The sequence below is a fragment of the Vidua macroura genome, chromosome 3 (genome assembly GCF_024509145.1).
Source record: "Vidua macroura isolate BioBank_ID:100142 chromosome 3, ASM2450914v1, whole genome shotgun sequence".
Classification (NCBI taxonomy): Eukaryota; Metazoa; Chordata; class Aves; order Passeriformes; family Viduidae; genus Vidua; species Vidua macroura.
In genome coordinates this window covers 79,335,460-79,355,886 of record NC_071573.1, presented here as the reverse complement: position 1 = coordinate 79,355,886, position 20,427 = coordinate 79,335,460, and the positions used below count along the sequence as shown (strand labels likewise).

Genomic DNA, 20,427 nt, shown 5'->3' with positions numbered 1-20,427 from the left:
ATATAAAATATATGATCTACCTCCTCCTTCAAACATATCAACGTACAATTAAAACCCACAAAGCTTGACAACCTGTTGTCAAGTTGTTTAAGCAGTTGTTTCAGAATCTGACAGACAAACTTATAAACAAAACGTAGAGCACCAGATCGTGGGATGAGGCAGCATCATCACGTGGCTTCCTCAGTTATCTCAAAATGTGGAAAACAAAGAAGCAGAGGAATACTTTTTCTCCTTGAATAAATAACAGTTTAATTACATTATAGAAATAAAATATGATATGGTAGGAATACACTGGAAATCTTACAGAAATACTATTCTGCTACTGGTAAGTAAATGGTCAAAGCTACTTTTCATGACAATCTGAACAGTACTTGTGTACAAACTATTATACAGGTTGCTAATGAAAAATATTGCAACATTTGCAAGAATGTTACCAGCTCAAACAAACATCTAATGATACAATACTCTTCTAAGAGGAAGTAATAATGTTAGATTTACAGACAATAAAGAGTTATGTTCTCCACTTCGAAACACTGGAAATAAAAACCTCAGGTAATGTGATTTCTTTACCTCATATTATCACAAGGAAAAATTTTCCTTTCACTGTGAAACAGCATCCCAAGAGACCCTGTAAACAGTTTATTCAAAGGTAGTATTTGAGATGTCACAGCAACTTCAACAATGTTCCTAGTCCACAATTACAGACTTTTTAGGCCACTGCTTGTACAGATGACTTTTTTTTTTTTTAATCACTTATTTACATACATTCAGCCCAAAAACAGCAGGTAGAACGCGCTGTCTATCTCACAACAGACACACTAAAATTTTCATCGAAAGGCCAGTGCAAGATGTGGATAGTGATTGCACAGCACTGAGGAGATTGTATCATACAAATATACAATTAGACTGTCAAGAATCTAACTCTGCACACGTGTGACATAGATGCTCCTCTCGGTAGATACGTGACACTTGGAGTTGGTACACAGACACGGAACTGCAACTAGAGGTGGTGGGTGGATGATGATGATGATGACGATGATGATGATTGTGTGGGTGGCTGTGGAACACAGTATCGTTTGGCTGTGCTATCACTAAGTGAAGGTAGCCAACTGCAAATTAGGAATACCTAAAGCTGAAGTATAAGTACAGCTTATCTTGGAACGGCAGCAGATTTCTCTAATGGAACAATGGTTCTACTTACTGTGCAACATGTAAGGAAATTGTTGCCAACTCTTTAATAAATGGTTCTAAGTGAACCGATGCAGTTCCCAGAGCTTTAGAAAAACTCATTATGCAAATGAAGATACTGATGATAGACGATAACATTTCACAGGATGCTATTTCTTATTATATCAGTAAGCACCAAGTGAAGTGCCAAGACAGCCCCATTGTCCCATGATTTATCGTAAAATTTAGAACTTGAATGCACAACAAAATTCCACAAAGTTTGCATTTAATTCACAAGAAGACAGTTTCAAAAATGGCTCTTAAAATGCCCTTAACATTTCAAATGGGCTTTCCCCCACTCCTCCAAGAGGACTGCTTTAGGATGGACTAGACCTAGACCTAAGAAAGATGTTTCAGGAGGACTTGACATCCTCTGGGAATCCTCTGCAATCTGGTTTTGGCTGACTGCAGTGGGCCCCTTGAGAGTGTGGTGCCCTGTCCCATCACACAGGTAAGTTGTAGGGGAGGTGGACGGAGGGGGAAAGTACCCCTGTCTCTTTCAGCTGTTGCTCAGCACCTCACCTGGTCCAATCTTATCTTTAAAACATGCCACCCCTCACCAAGCCTAAACTTGGAGCCATGTGCACCCCCACAGAGCCACTGGCTGTAAGGAGCTGGGTGTTTGTTCAGCCAGCTGCTCTGGCCTGTGCTAAGGGAGCCAGAGTCCCGGAGCTGTCGCCCCCTCTCTCTCCCTACTTAAGCACAAGGATGGGTGGCAGGGCAGTCTGGATTTGGCTCCACTTGCCCTGTGTCACAGAGAAAGTCATCCCTGCTTCACTAAGTGCCAGGCAGCTGAAGAGCTAAGCTGCGTTTTCAGCTATTTTGGTAGAAATCAGACAGCAGGGTGAGGAAACAGTCTGAAAAATCACGGCAGCAGTGTAGAGGATCCCAGACCTTATGACTCAAAACAGAATCACAGAATATCCATGCTGCAAAGACTTCTCGTAGCATGTTCCTTGTGACAGTCCCAGGCTGCAAAAACTGTCCCACCATGGAACAGAGTCACTATTTTCCTTCAGTAACTTCTTCCTGGTAGTGTCAAACCTTGTCAGCGGTTTCAGAGAGACGTACCTCAATGCAAGCTATCAGATTTGAATACTCACAACCTTAAAACAAACTACCCCTGTCTTTCTCAGTCTTCAGGAACACCATCGACAGCTGCATCATTTGTCAATGCGGGCTCATTCCATGCTCTCTACCTCTCATTTCCCTTTATTTTCAAGTGCAACTGAAAGGTTGCTTCCTTTAGCACATGGATACACACTTCAGCGTGGATCAAGATGTTCTTAATATGGTACTTTCACCAGTAATCAATTGGAAGAACTCAATTTTAGAAACAGAATTCGTGTGCAAAGCGTGCAACAAGAAATACAGTTACATTTGGTCAGTGTCCTATCTTAGCTATGCTACCATGACTCACACTGGTTAGAATACTTACACACACACACACACACGCACACACACGTACACACACAGATATTTATTTATATACACGCTCACACAGTAAGAAAATGTCTAAGTCTGACAATATTTCCTCCTCTGAAAGACAAGAGTTTGGCATCTCAGGCTCTGAATCTGCTTAGACCTGGGATACAGGAATGTGACACACTTCAAGTATACATTGACTGCACAGTGATAACATCGCACATTGAGTCTGACACAGGCTGTCTTCAGTGGTCCAACACCAGCACATGGCTTAAAACCAGATGCCCATTAAAGGAGCCAAATATTTGCTTTTCAGTACTCATATTCAGGCAACGCCCAAGAGCAGGGCAGTAGTCTGTGCAACCAAAAATAATCCTTCTGCATAAACGCAGTGGTATTTAAAAGTCTGAACCAGTGCATTCCTTTCTCACATTCCTCCTATATTCCTCTGTTGCTGTTAGTCTCATATGCATATGAAAGTAAAAGGTAGTGGGGAAATAATTTTAGTAGAAGAACACAAAGCCTCTCCTCTAAGTCCACAGAAGACCACTAAAAGTGTAAAATTTCCAAAATATCTCATAGGAATTCTTCAAATACAGTAAGTGTTTTCAATGGGGTTTACATATCACGTTTCACGTTATTTCCACGGAATTCTACCTTATCACTTCGTTTAATCAGACAAATATCAATAACACATAATAAAACAGCACACAATTCACGGGACACGACACATTTTACAAAACCTCTAAACTCAGCACTGCTGCTTTTGGAAAAATTCAGAAACTCCTATTACTTACAGACATGAAATACATTTCACATTGAAATGAACAGCATGATCACAAGGCTTTTTTTCTTACTTGATGGTATTGGTTTAGGACGCGTTATTTTTCAATTAGGTTTCACAATTCTTCTTCACACCCCCAAAGGAATGATTGCTAATCTGGTATTTTCTCTGTCCTCTTTCAGGAAACATTATTATTCAGTAATCACCTTTTGAGAAAAACTTGTGAAAATTTTAGCTAGAATCCCTAATTGTAAAACCTGAAGAACTGGCTGATGGTAATGCTCTTAACACAATCATTGCTCAGTTTACAATGACAAACCAAAAAATATTACAGGAGGGTACAAACATGTTAAGCCATGGGTTTGGTTTTCTTTGTTGTTCATTTTTTAATTTTTTTTTTTTTTAAACTTAAACTCCTTTTTTCACAACACTGAGAAGTCTTTGACTTACAACGCTTCAGCAGTTGTGTCTGTGGAGACAGACATGGTAACTTTGGCAATCTTAACTGTGCTCTTAATGCAGCTCTCGGCAGCCCTGTGCACGTTCCCCGCGTTGTTGGCGTGTTTGTGCTGGCAGTCAGACTCCATGCTGTTATCCAGGGGCTGCGCGGTCCCTTCGCAGGTGGGGAACATGCTGCGGAAGGCGTGTCGCAAGTCCTTGCTCCTCAGAGCGTAGATGATGGGATTCACTGTTGAATTCAGCAAACAGAGCATGCTACAGAAGGCAAAGATAGTCTTGATGAGCTTGTTCATTTTCCCAAAGACATCGTACACCATGATGGCGAGGAGAGGGCCCCAGCATATGATTAAAACCACTAGGATAAGGACCAAGGTTTTGGCTAACCTGATGTCCATACGAGTTTGATCAGGCCTAGTGATCTGTACCTTACCATCCTCCGTCGACTGAATGATTATGCTTTTCTGCGTGCCTCGCTGCAACATGCGAACAGCGTGGCTGTGCGCCTTCCACAGAATGTACATGTAGGCATAGACAATGAACAACAAGAGGACGCTGGTGACCCCGATCCAGAACATCAGGTACGTCTCATCGATGAGAGGGAATATGTCCGAACAAACAGAGTTGAGCTTTTTGCAGTTCCAGCCGAGCAGAGGAAGAACGGCTATTACGATAGCGATGGTCCACATCACACAAAATGCTACGACAGCCTTTGGTCGGGTAACAATCCTTTTATAAGCTAGCGGCCTGTGTATAGAGATGTACCGGTCTATTGCCGTGAGGAAAAGGCTACCTACAGAGGCGGTGAAGGAGGCTGTAACTCCACCCAGTTTGAACAAGAAGACGTTGGGGCTATCCTTCCGGTGGAAAACATGGAAATCCACAAAACTGTAGACAAAAATCACACTGCCCAGGAGGTCGGCCACAGCTAGGCTGCCGATGAAGTGGTAGGAGGGTCTACACCGGAGGCTTCGGGAGTGGAGGATAACGCACAAGACGAGGAGGTTCTCTAGGACTGTGAAGGTGCCCAGGGTGAGCGACAGCACGGCGATGGCCAGCTGCTGGCTGGGGTTCAGGATCATAAAACACTCCATATCCATAAAGTTCTCCCCACACTGTATATTCTCCTCATTATCCTTAAAAGTGGACAGGGACTTGTTGTAAAACTCTGTGATGTTGACCTGCTCTGAGGGAATAATGCTCAACAGGGAATCATCTCCTCCAGTCATTTTTTCTTGGAAAGGATCACCCCTGAAGGAAGAAAGAGGGAACTTCTGGGGGTAGTACCCCAGCTTGGATGCCATGTCGCCTTTCATGTCTTCGTACTGGATATCGTTGGAGCCCACGTAAAGGAGATCTGTCGTGATTGTTCGGAAAGTTGTATCTGCGAGGCCATCTAGAATTGACTTCATAACCCCAGTCTTGTTGGTTTCAGAGATACTCGGGGGATGGAAAAATGCATCAGAGGAAGTCCTATATGGGGAAAAGATCAGACTTCATTAACATAAACAGGGAGACAAACTCCTCGGACAACTTAGCTGAACTGTGTCAAACAAAATCAACCTTTCTCTGGTATTCAATGTAGGTCTAACATTGCCACTGTGGGAAATCAGGGTGGGTTGAGCACTTAGAGAGAAATCACCTGGATTTCACTAAAACTGAATTACACTAAGAAGCGATGTGAAAAACAGGGAATTGAGTGTTTCACAGGAAAGAAATTTTCATTTCTCATCAAAACCTTATGAGCTGCTCCACCAGAAAGACATTTTTCTCAGCTTCTGATTGCAAAGCACCTTGCAGACCAATATTCCTTGGGCTTGCTTCATTTAGATAATACCAAGTGCCACTGCAGGAGCAGCACTAAACTGAGTCACCAGCTTCTTTGAGAGTTTTGTAAAATTGACAACAGAGAGGCAACAGGGACAGAGCCATGCACTCCATACCACACAGTTCACCCAATATGCCTCTATATTCTTATTATCCTGCTATGGCAATCTGAGTTCTATTAACATCCTGAATTTGCTACTGCAAATTTATTAGCAAGGTATTTGATCAATAAATATATAGCTTCATTACACTCATATACAAAGATTACTCTATTCCTTCCTTCTCCTAAGCAAACTAAGGTACTGGCATGTTTGAGCAATATGAGCGAGGTGGGTTACCCAGCTGTTACCCAGCTCTGTCCACAGTTTCAGGCAAGGTGACCAGCTGTGCTACGTCAGTAAGAGAATCAGTGATCTGCTCTGTACACACCAGAAGCCTCAGTCAGGGCAGTTCAAGTTTGCCTGGATAAACACAGCACCAAGTTTAAGCAGTGGCCAAAATTCCAGGCAAAAGGAACCAGGAGCTACTGCTTCTTACGACAAGCATTGTAATGTAACTTGTACCCCTGGGGACACCCTCAAAAACATTGTTCCCTCCAAAACTGGGGGGTCGCAGCAGAATGTTCCCAGGTAGCCAGCAGTCTCTGAGATCTGTCAAGTACAGCCTTTGCTCACAGATGGTGACTAGCTGTGGGGAACAACTCCTGGTCAGGGTTGCCTTGGGAGAGGACCCTCAGCACATGAGCATGCATCAACATATAAGACAAGTCTTACAGCTCTTGTTATGCTATACTCCTTTATATTACTTTGCCAATAGAAAATGCCTTGAATATGGATTGAACATCTGCTTTAGGGCCCACTTCCACCACCTCAATGGATAGGAGTGATCTGAATACAAATAAGAGCCAGAATCACTCATTTTGTGGGCTACAAATATTCTACATCTGCTATGGGATATCTCGATGATTAATCAGCAACAGGAGCAAACCAAGCTTCTTCTTGGTTTTAGTATGGAGGAAATTGCTGCACTCAAGAAATCCCAGATGCCAGTACATAGGCTTGTACTGACTTAACCTGTTCACTTTACACAACTGACAATAAATGGTCAGAAAGGCTACAAGAGTTTATCTGCCAAAATCAGAGTACTGATCACCTCAACTCCTAAAGAGAAGACATGCACAGTAGGTACCACTGTTCTCTTTTCCCATGAAAACTGTAGGAAAGAAGAAAAGAATGCCTCTCTACAACAATAGCAGTACTCAAAAATACATGAAATCATGAGCATTTCCAAAGAAGCAGACATTACTTGGCTGATGATATATTTATACTGCCCTTATAGCCTGTGAACACTCAAGACTTTTTCCATAGCTCTTTAAAGTTTTGCCTTTTATTAAGCAGGCCTGGACATTGAGTATTAAAGGGAATATATGAACTTAGACCTTCAGAAGACACTGCGACTCCAATGCTGCAAAAAAGTATGAGTACAAACAACCCTTACCGGGATAGTCGCAACACACAAAATATACTGGCTGAGTCAGCTTTTGCAGACAGTTTGCTCAGCAAATAACAATTATTAGACAGACAGACAGTATTAAGGGATTTAATTTTGAGGGCGTGAGCAGTGAGGGAGGGAAATGTCACTGAAGCATACATTAAAAATGAACAGCAATCATCTAATATGGAAGGTACTTTTCTGTTTTATAGCTGTTCCGAGAGAATTTGCAGATGTTACACGCCGCAAGGATGACTCTGCTGATAAATCTGCTTCGAGCGAAGTCTGGCAACTTTAAGCTTGGTATTGTAACACTATTTTACAACCAGGAGTGAAAAATGTGTTATTAATTTGAAAACTACCCAAAAATATTAAATAAAAAAGTAGTTCTGTAAATATGTAAAGGTTGCTGTGGTATCCTCCGCTATTCAAGCTTATTTTTGACAGAAGAGAACCATTTTAATGAGGAAAGCCACAGCCCCATGTCGAGAAGATTATGTCTGAGGAAAGCTTCATAAATTGTATTCAACTGAGCACTTCTGCTAGACAGACAAACAAATTGTTATGAGGTAGCTGATCCCTGCTGGAGTCATGTCAAGTACAGACTTTGTCAGAATTAGGTGCCATGCAACCCCTACCTTTATTTGAAATACAAATGAAAGAACACGGATTCTTGTGTGCTCTTTTGAAGGTGGCAGTGAGTTATGTGACAATATCACTATGCATGCATATGCTATGCTAACATGGTTAATGGGATCAGGAGAGGCAAGTCTTACTTTGAATGCCAATGATTTTTTTTCCTCTGTATTTTTACATTGAGATTATTACAGTAATTTTCACCTTATTGTCTCTGCAAAGAGAGTTTTCTTTGAGAGTACTTGGGAGTTCATTAGTAGTGTAGTTTAGGCTTTGGGGGATGCTGCTAACATTAATTTCGGTTTTGTTTGCTGCTGGGAATATCCTAATTGGAAATTTCTAGCAGTATGTGTGCATGCACCTATTCAAGCTGCAGTTGATTTTTATTAAAGTTGCAGTAAAACAACCATCTGCCTGATCTGGAATTACACTTTACAGGAAATTCATTTGTTTTAATTTAGATACTAGCTTATCCCAGTATAAGCTCACTACTAAAATGCACTGAAGAGATCAGCAAGATTTTCCATAGCTGTCTGGTGAAAACAAGACTGGGTCTTTGGCACTGCAGATACCAGGTCACAGGTGCTGCACAATTTGACATAGAAAGAAAAGATAGTGACAGAAGCAATGCCAGTGCCACACACATTTTGGCTCTGAGCATTTCTGTACAAATCTGGAGTGGTGAGCAGGTAGCACCAGGAAAACACACATCCCACACCATGCAGCCACCCTGCTCTTTGCAGCTGGCTCCAACACAATCCAAACCTAACCTGCCCAAGAGCCATGACCATGTCCACATGAAATACTCCAGGAGCCCCTCTGGCTTCTCAGAGCTTCCACAGGGAAGAAGTGTCCTCCACACAGCTTCATCCTCTCTCCCTGGGGCTGGAGTGACAGCTGTGTGCTGCAGAAAGCTCCCCTCATAGGCAGCGTGGCAGTAAGGGAGAGCCTCCCTGCTCTGCCATGAACTCTCCTGCCCTGCCAGAATACACTCTTCCAACTTCTTTGAGTTTTCAAAGCTCTCAGCTCAACTACCTCATTCATTTTTAAAACACCTTTTAAAAGACTGAAACATTGATTAAATGTGAAGGAGAGGCTGCACCGATACTGACACTCAAAATTTTTCGTGTATTTCCACAACTGCATGCAGCAATTCACAGCAAGCACTGAATTATGATTGTGGATAAGAATTAAACAACAGAAAAGAACTTCAAGGATCTTTTATCTTGAAGACCAGACCAGAACGGTCACAGCTGAGCACCATTTTAGACCTTTCTCCCATCATCTGGCAGCTGCTGATGGGCACTGCCAGACCAGCTGTGCGAAGTGACTGCCACTAGATGGAGTGGCTTTGACAAACTCCCGGCTTAGCTGTCTGCAGCCACACGCGTTCAACTTCCTTCGGCCCTTTTCCCCACCTGCTTTACCAGGGATCAAACACATGAGCTGATAAACATCACCTGAAGGTTGAAGACACAACTTTGTAAGGCTCTGCCTTCAAAGTGAAAGAATCAGTGAAGAGTTGAGGGGGCAAGCCTTACTAGTGCCCTCCACTGTGTGGTTACATATAGGCTCAAAAAGTGCTTGGATATCAGAATGTAAATACACTTCAGGCAAAATAAAAAATATACAGTACTTAAGAGGCTGGTGACTCATCATCAAGGACAACAGGGAGAATTATACCTCCTCTGGACTTCTTGTTGGTCCACAAGACCAGTTCACTTGGGGAACAAGAATATGACTTCATTAAAATGAACAAGAATAATGACTTCATTACCTATCTTCTGCTGCTGTTCTGAGGTAGAAGGAGAACTGGAAAGTTTTTACTCATTGCCTACAAAAAGAGCTGAGTTTGTTACAATTTTCAAAACAGGATGACTGATAAAGCAATTTTAATAGCCTGAATAGAAAGAGTGAGTATTTATGCTCTTCCTTGGAAGTAATTATGAGCAATACAATGATGATACTGATAGCTGCAAAAATGTTGACATTGCAAGAAAAGGAATCAAAACAAGAAAGGGAAATCCACAATCAAACCTTTTTGGCTTACATTTCAGAAAATATTTTGATCTCTCTGTCTATACGTTTCTTCTATAGTAATCATACTTAATTAAGAACAGGCTAAAGGACAAGTAGGAAAAATACAAACAATTTCTGAATGCATAAAAATATACAAATGCACTCTCCTTCTTTATACCTTATAAGGTTCTAAGTCATTCAGAGAAGAGCATTATCTTCTGATAAGTTTGCATAGTGCCCAATAACTGGGACTCCTCCCAAACTGGGTCCACAAAGTACTACCACAGGAGAAACAGCAGTAATTTACACTCATATGCAGTCAGCTGTAAAACTGTGAGAGAAATGAGATCTACCACGGTAACTGTTGCCCTCTAGAATTAGACCTGTCCTATAAAATGAAAATTTATATAGCTAATAATTACCTTATCCCATATGGTGATGGACAATACAGCTTCGAGGACAGAACAAGGTTTCCAAGCCTTGGAGAAAGAAATGTGCAGACTGAGAAATGGCACTCTCAGACTCAGTAACACCAGTAAGGAAAAAACACATGTTGAGAAGAATGCGAAGGCAATGTTACCACTATCCTATTTACTAGTTTACTACTCCATCTCCAAAACTGTGCTACTCCTAGGCTAAAAATGGCAAATATGCTGTCAGTCCTAATTCAGGCAAACTTGCATTCATTTCAGTCAGAATTTTCTCTGTGTGAGGGATCAGGAAGGAGCACAGACGCTAGGAAAGGAGCAAATTAGGGATGTTATCTTCTAGATACAGCAAGGCACTATCAGCTATGGGGTAAACTAGGGCATGCAAGTAATGAACCCAATTTTGTTCTTATGTAACATGATCATATCTTTGGCAAGTTGAACCTTAATTAGCAAGAAGGCACAGCTACATGGTTATTTGTGTTAATTAACATACCGTTTGCACACTAGCAGGATAAGGGCTGGGCTGTTCCAATTTGTGGGCAAATAGCTCCTATGTGACACCCCCCAGCATCCAGCAGCTGACAACCTGAACAAAAACAAAACAAGAGGGAAAACAGGGCGTTAATTAGTGATGGACAATATTTTTAAAAGAAATAGTATTATTTCCTCCCTCCAAAGTTGGCAAGATGCGTGTGCCAGTTTTAGCACAGATGATTTGCAGGTACAGAGAAAAGGAGGCTGCACCTTACGTCCCAAACAGCCAGAGCATATACACGTGTCTAAGATCATAGAGGTTTGAAAGCAAGTCCTGTTCCTTCTGATGTGGGGGAAGGACCAAAACCTTGCTCTTTGTGAGCCAGGTGAGCATGCTGGCAACCTCTACATCCTGCTGCCCATCTCTGAACTGCTTGAGTTGTTCCATGTTGGACTGAGAGGAAAACACACAGAAAAAAAGACACCAACTGATATTCCAAGATACAGGGTACATGCCTGATGAGAGGCATGGCTTGAAGCCCTTCCTCTGAATTAACCAAACAAAGGATGCACCTCCTGCATCCCACAGAGATGCAGAGGAGGAAGAGCGGGGGCAGCTGCCCCGTCTGCCTGCGAAAAATCTCTAGAACTCCTGAGGTCACCTAAAATTCCTCAGCTTGTAAAACACAACCCCTTACACAACACATTTCCTACCAAGTTGTAGACAAGATGAAGTACTGAAGTCACAAACCAGCCAAGGGGACCACCAGGGTCACATTAACAGGAAACTAGAGCTACCTGCTCTGCCCAGCTTTTGGGAGAAGGGATGGAAGGCAGAGGTGGCTATTGTAAAACTGCAGATTTAAAGATCTTTCACAGTTTACTTCATATTGTCTTAATTTCATCTAAAGATAGAATTTTGAAAGAGGATGAGGAGTCTTGCTGAAGTATGAAAGACTCAGATGAAAGGAAACAGTGAAGCAATCGTGACCTGGTTACTTGCTTAAAATCAGCTCCAGTTTGGGGACTAAATTTCCAATAAAGGGCGTTCAGTTCTTCTTTTCCAATAAAGCAGAATGAACAGGTAACATGAAAAGTTTGATACAATGCCGTGGTACTTACATTTTAAAGAAAATTGAAGAGAACTGAGTGGAAGCTGGTTAATTTTGAACTCTCAAAGTATTTCACAAAAGAGTTCATCTCAGATTTTAAAATTCCAACAGAAATCCCGTCATTTCCAGCCTCTTCTCTAGCCATTCTCTAATGCCAAAAGGTGCAGGCATTTATTGCTGAGCAGAATTGACATAAATGTTAAATGGAGACAGGGAAGCCCAGCCAGGTGCAAAAGAGATAGGGGCTGAACACTCAATCTCCTGGAAGTACCTAGAAGAAATGGCAGCTTAGTACACAACGTGTAGTTTAAGGGAGAAAAGTCATTTGAAACAACAGAGCAGGACATAAAAGACCAGACTCCATTGGATGTTAAATGCTAAAGGTCTCCAGAAGAATGTAATGTCTAGAGGATCAAACTGGAGGAAAACCACATTTATTAGGAAGAAAAGAGAGAGAGAGGGAGAGAACCACTCCTAGAAAATAGTTTCCATGCAATGGCCAGAACAGAACACAGAAGGTCACAAATTTGTTGCAGCAGAAGATATTAGTGAACTTTATTAAAAGAGTGAGGTTTAGAGACAGAAAAATAGCAAAAACATCAGGCTCCAGGGAGAATTCTCGTAACTGCACAGAGTATATGTCTGCCTTCTCATCCCCCCTCAACAAACCTGCTGTAACAAGTTTTAGATGCCGAGTGCAATAGTAATGTGGGTTAAGTTATTGGTGTGGTAAGGATTGCTAGGAGAGAGGAAGGATAACTACTGTCCTTATACTGAGAATAAGATATCTCCAAGCGAGCAAAGTGGAGAAAGGTAAGAAAGGAAGACCCAAGTGGAAGTTCCTCAGTGAGGCAGAGATACAGATTTTAGAGAAAGAAAAGAATTGCCTCTGTGATAGGCTGAAGGAAAGCAGATCAGGTGGAGAAGAAAATTCACGAGAGAAAGCCTCCCTCCTCTTCTGAGCTGTGTGAACTTCAGAGACACCTCCATAAGCTGAAAGATAAAGCTAGTGGGATTTTTCAGATTTCACCATAAAGAAAGAACAGATCCACTGCTTGCTCTGCAGGCAATGACTTGCTCTTTTGAAAGTCCATTTCTGATCTGTATTCAAATGACAAAGAAAGATGCAGAGGGCTCTGAGAAGCCATCCTTGGTAAGGTCAGAGAAAAGGAGAGCACTGTACACACTGACAGTTGTGACCAGGCTGGGGACACTCAGGAGTTGTTAGCTGAGCAAATTTGGCCAGGGACATTAACAAAAATCAAACTGCTTAAGGAAAATGACATACAGGATATGGACTTCAAAGGTGGAAAGGAAGAGAGTGCTCAAATGGAGCCACTGAGTGACCCATATGGTGGACAAACACACCAGAAGTGAAAAACAGGTTCACAGGCAATGACAAAAAGTTAGTGCACAGAAGGCCAGCAACACATTGCAAAGCAACATCCCTTCTACCTCAGTCTTCAAGAGTCTGCCTCTCCTGAAGACTTTTTTTAGGCCATCAAGTATTGGCAATGCTCAGAAACTAGGACAAAAAGGTTTTTGGCAACCGTGATGTCCCGTGCCACCAGCATTAGCAAAGGAAAAAAATAAGCACTCCCAATTAAAAAATGAAAACCATTTTTTCATTTCTGGAGCTGTCTGGCCTTTCCTAAGATTTAAATAAGCTCAGATAACTGTCTTCATAGTTACATTCACAATATAATGATATTCAAATATACTGCCTTCACACACACAAATAACTTGTGAAATTATTTGCCAGCATATTAAGCCACTACACCAGATTGCCTGGCAATGGTGTATGTCTTTGAAATATGCAGATGCTTTTCTTTTTTTAAAAAAAGGAGAGAGGGAGGGAAGAGGAGAAGTGAAAAAGAATTACAGTAGAATTTGATATCTATGTAGCAGAACAACAAATTGTGGAGAGACTCCAACCAATATTACATCAGACTTGGAAAAATAGCTAAAATATACGGGGGGATGAATTATGACTTTATATATATAGGTATACTTTTATGCATAAACTTAAAAATAGATATAAACAAAAAAAAAACACATGCCTAGAGGAAAAACTGAAGTCTCACAAACCCTGCAGTATGTCATCCATAAACCCAAATTTCAAGTGCTAGAGTACATGCAGACAAGTGTAGGTACAAAAAATATAGGCAAGATGATTGCTGAACATCCTTCTGAATCCCCTTATACACAGCTTTTTTGGCTAAAAGCAAGAATCTAAAAATAATATATCTGTCACTTAGATCCTGCAAAAGTTATTTTGCATGTATATATACATATGACACGCAATATTCCAGGCATGTACATAGTCTGGACTTCAGTGCTGCATTCCTTAAAACAGAGGTACAACTAACTAAGAGCAGTGATTTCTGAGAGCATGTTTCACATACTCAGGAGAACAGGAAGGTGGAAGCCCCTCAAGATCCTAAACATAAACTTTGAAATGTTTCCTAAAATGCAGAAAGATGGAAACTACTCCAGCGAGGGCTGAAAGGGAATCGACAGTACAGACCTGCTCCTGCTCAGTACTTTGTAGTGAGTAAACACATCTTTCTTAAGAATACATAATTGCCAAAAAAGAGGTTAATACAGGATGAGGCACTATTTGATGCCATCTAGCCTCAATCTACACAAACAATACATCTGGATTGTATAAAACATCCACTTTCACCAACAGTCCAGCCAAGGTATAAGAAGTGAACATCATACTAACCTTCACCTAACAAAATACCTATTTTGTCTGTAATTTAGATGTGGCCAAATCACCAAGAAAGGATGTTCCTACTGAAGAGAGGCAGAACCGAGCTTGGGGTGTGCATCACTGTAATGCCCCTGCATGAGGCACAAATGACAGAATAAAATGTGCTCCGACCTTATGTTGCAAACCCAATCATTTTTCACGGGCAACAATGGCACCTTCGGGAAAAAGGGGGAAAAAAAAGTTCTTTCTAACGAGAAATTGATTTATAAGTCTTTATAGCCATTTCAAAAGGACAGGTCATAGCTGGTTTCAGCAGTCATTAACAAAGCCACACACTTTCAAAGGGTATGAGTTTTGTGGGGGTATCCTTATCCCACCAACAGCAATGGGATGTGCACTTTTGGCAGCAGTACAGTGTCAGTCTAGAAATGGAGACATACAGAGCAGTACTGAGAAGACAAGTTGTCACATTTTTAACTTTGCATTAATAACAAATGCTCTTGCTGCCTATTCTGGCACATTTGCAAGCTTACTTTTAGGTACAAGGGACTTGCATGCATTTCCACTGTAGATAAGAAAACAAGAGCAGCCTTGTTATGATTAAAAGGGTCTATTTCCCTCTGCCTTCTGTCTTGTGTGTCCATCTGCATAGCTGCTTTGAACTTGGCCAAATCCCAGTGTTAGGGTCGCCCACAGTACAAATTTTAAATCATCAGCAGACTGTGAATTTGCTGCTAGAAAAGAGAAAAATCTCCAAATTCTCACCTAAATGGTTGATGAGTGGTTTTGTTGAACATTCATCATGTTATATAGCCTAAACTATTTTGGAAATTGCAGCAAAAAAATAATTTACTGTTTCATGAGGACTGTCACATAAAGACAAAGTAGACATCTGGAAAGAAATTAAGAACAATCACCATTGAGAAAAATGAATTCTGCAGACACCTAGGTAGGTGACTATATGACTAGAGAGGTCAGAAAGTTTGCATTTGAAAAGTTACAGTAATTCTCTTTAAACTGTGCAGAATTAGAGAAACTAGGTGAGCGGAAGACAGTGCATGAGACCTGCAGAATCAAGAACGGCAATGCGTTCATAAAAATCTTGGGCAATCCTAAATTAATATATGAGTTTGGATTCTTAGTCTCCTCACCTACCTCAATAGAAAAGAAAACCATGTTAGCTCTCCCTCTCTAGTGCGTAGCATTTTCAGCACCAAAATTCCCAGTGGGATGCAAGCATTTTGAGATGGCCACATTAAAGGCTGAAAGTCAAAAATGGCTTCAAAAAAAAAAGAAAAAAATAAGTTATTTCTTTCTAAACTTCTGCTGCCCAATCACAAACTTGTAATAGGGGAAGTTAAAGAAAGGTTTGCATTGGCTAAGACCTGTCAGTCCTTCTACAGTGCATGAAAGCCTTTAACGGGGTCCTTTATGCAACTGAGCTCACATCATTCATCAAAGAACAGCCAGGATCAAAGGCATCCACCGGCTCATCCTCGCAATACTACAACCTGCTTCCACCTTCACCTCGAGTTTTATAGGTATTTTGATTCCATCCCTGTGAGTTTAGGTATCACAGAATGGTCAATCAGCTAAATTCTCAGCAAATAAGTCAATTTCTTCACCTAGCCAACTTTTTTTTTTTCCCCTTCTGGCAATAGGTGCCTGCTGGCTCAGTAAAACAATTAGTGTTTTTATGAATTCTGCTTTAAAATGGTTTTATTCAAATGGTTCTGCCTCTTACTCCAAAGACCAACAGATAATAAAGCAAAGCTGTTACTCGTTGCTACAAAACTAATTTTAACCTCAAGCAAATCAGGAATTACACATTCATCTTCAGAACTGTTAAAAGATGTTACGTTCATTTCTTTTATGACTGATTTAATAAACTCTGCCTGCATAATAAATATTCCTACTATAGTCACAGGGCTTTTTTCTGTTCTTGAGAAGGAAAAACCCATGCTGGTGGTTGATATGAGGTGTAATACAAAAATAATTAAGCACAGTCAAGTAATTTTTGCAATGCTGTACATTTTGTTATTAAACACCATATTCAGTATCGTTCTGATTCTTCGCCTTAACAGCAATGCCACCCCCAGCAGAGAATGCCATATTCCTTTAAGAAAGGGTGAACAATAACAATGAAAACAACACGATGCATCCAAGAAAAAAGGGGGAAAATTACTACACCTTTAGCAGGTTCAAAAAGCTACACTGTTTTTGTTTTGTTTTTTTAACCTTAGTAGATATTCAAGGAGAATTTTGCTATCTGGATCTACGTTATATATGTCCCTTTATCTTCTGAAAAGAAAACAAAAACATGTGCCAAAACTCTTAATGTTTTAATTTGCTGCCATACAGAAAATAACAGCAATGACAATTTTTGAGAAAGAAGGAAAACTACGGATTTCATCTTCTGACACCATTTTACTTAATCAAACTGCAATCACAGTAATGAGCTCTCTCCTACCAAAGGCTTGGTACATACCTCATCCAGGGGTATTCTCAGTGGAGATTTGCAGACGTCTTTGAGACAAAAAAGATGCCCATTTGAAATAAGCCCTTCTGGTTACTCAAAATTATTTCTCAACAGATGAAGATTTCACATGACAAACACTGCGTGAAGTTTAAAAGGCTCACTCTTTTTCAGCTCTTCCCCCCCCCAGACTTCCAAAATCTCAGACAAAAACAAACCCTACTGATATTCTGAGGATGCTGGACGACTAAGTGACATTTTTTAACAGAACATCATTGCGCGCAAAATTGCGAGCCGCCTTTTATTTCCGTTACAGCCGCAAAGACAGAGTTTTGAGAGGAAAAGTGCACAGGAAAGCCGGGCTGAATGCCACCCGCTGTAAATCACCAGTGGGTCAGGACGAGAGGAAAAACCTCCGATGTCAGATAAGGTCCTGTGGGAGCCCGGGAGGCTACCGGCTCCGCGCACAGAAGAACAAACGCGTGTTAACCATAAGGCCACCAGCCGCCCGCACCCCCGCCCGCTGCCGGGCTCCCCTCGGCCGCCGGGTCCCCGCTCCTCCGGCCGGGCTGGCGAAGCCGAACTGCGCTCCCCGGACCACCGGCTTTTCCCGGGTGGCTCCCGGGCTACCTCCAACTGGCCCCAGCCGCCCGAGGCGGCGGCGCGGGGCCGTGCCCGGGGCAGAGGCGAGACCCGCGCGGTCCCCGGCCCCGCCGCAGCGTGGGTCGCGATCGCCGCGGGACGCGGCGGCGGATCGCGGAGAGGGATGCTCCGCAGGCAGCCGCCTCCCCTCCGCCCGTTCCGCCGTCGGGGCAGGCGGTGTCATTCCCGAAAACCCCCCTCCCACCCACGCCGCCAACAAACTTTGAGGGGGACGACGGGTCCCTAGCCCCCGACCGGGGGGCACCCGCCGCCCTCCCCTGCCCCCTCCCCGCCCGCGCCGTCCTTACCCTCCGCACGGCACCGGCCGCGTTCCCCGCCTGCTCCGGCCGCGCCGACCCCCGGCAGGGAGCGGGAGCGCCGCCCCACCCGGGCACCCCAGCACTGGGGAGCGCCGAGGAGGCGGTGCCGCTGAGGGGAAGGAGGAGGTGGGAGACTTCTCCCCGCGGCTGCCTCCCCTTCTTCGCTTCCCTCCCCTCGGCGCCTCCTCTCCGACCACCGCCGCCCTCGCTCGCCCGGCTCAGGCGGCACGCCGGGCTCCGCCGCCCCGCCGCCGCCGCCGCTCCATGTGCCGCCCGCCCGCCCCCTCCTCCGCCGCCTCCGCCCGCCGCCGCCTCGGCGCGGGGAGGCAGCGCAGGAGCCGCCGGGCGCCCGGCGTGGCTCCGGCACACGCCGCCGCTGCGTCCCCCCCGCCTTCCGCCCCGCTCCGGTCCCATTTATGAAGCCCGGCGCCCATCACGTGTCAGTGTGTGCCTTTTGTCCCGGCCCTGGCAGCACCGGGGCGGACAGGCGGCGCTGGCCAAACTTCGCCCCGGGGGAGGGACATGGGAACACCGGGGAGCGCCGCAGGGGCGGGCGGCGGAGAGCGGGTCCGCATCGGGCCGTGCCCCACCCCGCGCCCCGCCGGCCGTGGGCGCTGCCCGGCCGTGAGCCCCGTCGTGCCGGCGCTCCGCCGCCGCGCCCCCCGGCCGGGCGCGGGGGAGCGGGGCCGGGAGAGGCGGCGCGCCGGCCCCCAGCCAATGTGGAAGGCAGCGCCTCCTCCGGCCCGGGGGGGCGGACGGCGCATCCCCGCCGCGGGGACCCGGCCCGGCCCCGCCACCCGCCCGCACCGCGTGGGGACAGCGGGGACCGGCTCCGCTCTCGCCCCGGGGCCGCGGAGTGCGCGCACCCAGGGGGCTGCGGGAGGTTGGCGGCTGTGGCTGCCCTCGTGGGGCGTCCTTTCCCCGTCCCAGTATTTCCTGTGGAATACCAGCGTTTTGACATACTTTATTTCCCTTTTTCTCAGTACCCTAGTCCCGCCTTCGGTGTTTTCGAGCTTACACGACAACCGTCATGGCAGCCCTCAGAAGTGATGGGGATTCCCTCATCTCTGAGGGGCGAAATGGCTCCAAAAGTGGGCAGGCAATGGGCATAACTGGAAAGCTGAGCTTTATTCAGCAGCCAGTTTCTAAACCCTGTAATATCTAGCTGGCTTTGATCGTGTATTTCTGCCTCTGCAGTGTCATACATATGTATTTGTCTTCACACGAATTAATACTGAAACGTAATAAATATTTATAATTTGACATAGTGTCTAAAGACATTAATTGGTCCATCAACCATTTACCTGAACTGGTACATCCATGCACGGAGGCTAAATATGTGATTCTCCTTGTTTATCAGGTTAAAAAAATACTCAACTCTTCACAAGTGATGATTAAAGGTCTCAGGTGGCTGTATTTTAGGGGTGTCCAACTCAAGATGTGCCTGCCATCTTGCAGTGGGTCTTCCTCCTGAAGGCTTCTCAAGCTGGGCCCCCAAGATCTGAGGCAACCAAAATCTCCAGGCTCCATCCACCACAGTGCATCTGCCGAGGAGCACAGCCTCATTCTCACAATCCAGTGTTTTCCCTGCATCAAGTCCCAGAGCGAGTCTGCAAGATCATAATTACTGACTATAATTTTTCAGCCGCTGTCTCTTTCTGATGGTAATCGTTAAATTAACAAGAAAGGAGATAATTTCAAATGGCAGTCCCTGTGAGAAAAGTGGAAGGGGAAAAAAAAGGCCAACTCATTTGTGCCCAGCTTGAGTTTCTGGTATTAGTTGGTCTGTTTGGTCATTCAGAAGTGGTGGAAAGTAAAAAGAACTTTATTTAGGACTCTGTTAAATCAGATCAGATTTCTCTTTAGCTGTGCATTTCAGAAAGTACTCATTTCTCAGAGGACTAAGACTTTTTCTTTAATTTATTGGAAATGTTGAGTACTTTTGCTTTCAATGTGAACCCACCGAATTGAATTTCTCTTCCATGTTTATGGAGGGACACATCCCCTTTGCAAGTCCCATCAAGTGGACATTACCAGACCAAAATCAGCCTGCTGAGGGAATTTAAGGGCATGTGTCACTGTTCATCCTACCTCCACATTCTTGGCTTGCTAAAGATTCCCATCCTGAACTGAACATTACTCCAGTCTTGAGACAATCCTTCTTTCAATCACTTCTCAACTTGGATGGTAGAGAAGGACATTGCAGGGTTTAACATGTAGCCATGGCCACATACTGAGGGTTTTTCCCCCTTACAGTCCTGCACAGTTGCTACTGCCTGTTCAGCCTACAAGTTCAACAGGAGACAAGATGTATGGGTAGCCAGAAGTTATTCAAGCAGCAACTTCTCAACCTTCATAACCATGGGGCACCCTGGGACCCCTAAAGTCTTG

General features: G+C 43.9%; 1 protein-coding gene across 3 annotated transcripts; it reads right to left on the bottom strand.

Moving 5' to 3' along the window:
- Nucleotides 1-220: 220 nt before the first annotated feature.
- Nucleotides 221-18,169, bottom strand: CNR1 (cannabinoid receptor 1). 3 transcript variants are annotated; one of them, XM_053974007.1, is made up of 4 exons: nucleotides 18,025-18,169; nucleotides 10,790-10,882; nucleotides 10,288-10,344; nucleotides 221-5,365 (listed from the first exon to the last, which is right to left on the bottom strand). In XM_053974007.1, exon 4 carries the CDS (start codon nucleotides 5,302-5,304, stop codon nucleotides 3,883-3,885), a length of 1,422 nt encoding a protein of 473 aa, XP_053829982.1. In that variant the 5' UTR covers nucleotides 5,305-5,365; nucleotides 10,288-10,344; nucleotides 10,790-10,882; nucleotides 18,025-18,169; the 3' UTR covers nucleotides 221-3,882. The 3 variants fall into 3 exon arrangements, with proteins under 3 accessions (XP_053829982.1, XP_053829981.1, XP_053829983.1); XM_053974006.1 differs by lacking the exon at nucleotides 18,025-18,169 and adding an exon at nucleotides 15,364-15,446; XM_053974008.1 differs by lacking the exon at nucleotides 10,288-10,344.
- Between the last annotated feature and the right edge of the window lie 2,258 nt (nucleotides 18,170-20,427).